This window comes from Cyprinodon variegatus, unplaced genomic scaffold (genome assembly GCF_000732505.1).
Source record: "Cyprinodon variegatus isolate N-32 unplaced genomic scaffold, C_variegatus-1.0 Scaffold2180, whole genome shotgun sequence".
Lineage (NCBI taxonomy): Eukaryota > Metazoa > Chordata > Actinopteri > Cyprinodontiformes > Cyprinodontidae > Cyprinodon > Cyprinodon variegatus.
Genome location: NW_015152633.1, coordinates 38,484 through 39,507, shown reverse-complemented (window position 1 = coordinate 39,507; position 1,024 = coordinate 38,484). Strand labels below are relative to the sequence as shown.

The 1,024-nt window shown below is 44.4% G+C and overlaps 1 protein-coding gene across 1 annotated transcript in view; it reads left to right on the top strand.

The window, feature by feature from the left end:
• LOC107105234 (cubilin-like) overlaps positions 1–1,024 on the top strand; it is a gene marked incomplete at its 5' end in the record, with an annotated part of 14,641 nt that overhangs the window by 4,089 nt on the left and 9,528 nt on the right. Inside the window, one exon of the mRNA XM_015405359.1 lies at positions 493–668. Within this exon, the coding sequence (XP_015260845.1) occupies positions 493–668 (176 nt within the window). The remainder of the gene's footprint in view (positions 1–492; positions 669–1,024) is intronic.

The window sequence follows — 1,024 nt, the reverse complement described above, 5'->3', positions numbered from 1 at the left end:
AAAGACCAGCCAAAGACCAACCAAAGACCAGCCAAAGACCAACCAAGGACCAGCCAAAGACCAGCCAAGGACCAGCCAAAGACCAACCGAAGATCAGCCAAGGACCAGCCAAGGAAAGTGGGGAAATTTTGAATGGCTACTTCTGTAGGATCTGACCTTTTATTTTCAAATGTACCAAATTCTCTTTGACCTTCCTACGCTGACTTCCTGTCTGGCTCGTCTAGTTTTTAGAAGTTAATGCGTTTTGCTCGGTCATCCATAATAAATAGAACTAATCCATGAATGAGGGGATGAAAAGGCTTAGAAGGTCTTTTCTTTTAGGATTTATCTTTGGTGGTTAGATCAGGTATTTCCGGTTGGAAGGCCTCCTTACCATCACCCTTATCTTCAGCTGCCTTTCCACTCAGCTCCCTGACTATGCTGCTCCAAAATGCTAGCACTGGTTGTAGAGCAATAAACTTATAGAAATAATATATGTTTCTTTCTTCCAAGCCTGTGGAGGAACCCTTTCTGGGACTGGGACATTCCGCTCTCCTTACCACCCAGACCCATATCCCCACAACAAAGTCTGTGAGTGGGTCATTAACCAGCAGGAGGGCTATGTGGTCACACTCAATTTCCTGTCTTTTGATGTGGAAGGAGGATCCTGCAGGTTTGACTTTGTTGAGGTAAAGTCCCCCATTTCTGTAATCTATTAACATTTATTTAGGTGTACGTTTTCATTCATAGTAAAACAAATAATTAATATGAAGGACAAATACATTCAGGGATCAGTTGGCTCCTAACAATGGTTGGAAGCTGAATAACAGGGTGGGTGTGATGGGGCTCACATTGAACCCGTCATGTCAGTCACTTCCATGTTTATAGTCTTTTAAGGTCCAGTAAAGTGCAGGTGGGCCGACATCATCTGCAATAAAAACACCTAAAATAAGATTTGATCAACAAAGTTCATCTGGAATCTGGCAGCTAAGGCCGCTGTCCTGGAGGGCCGTTGTCCTGGAGGGCCGTTGTCCTGGAGGGCCGT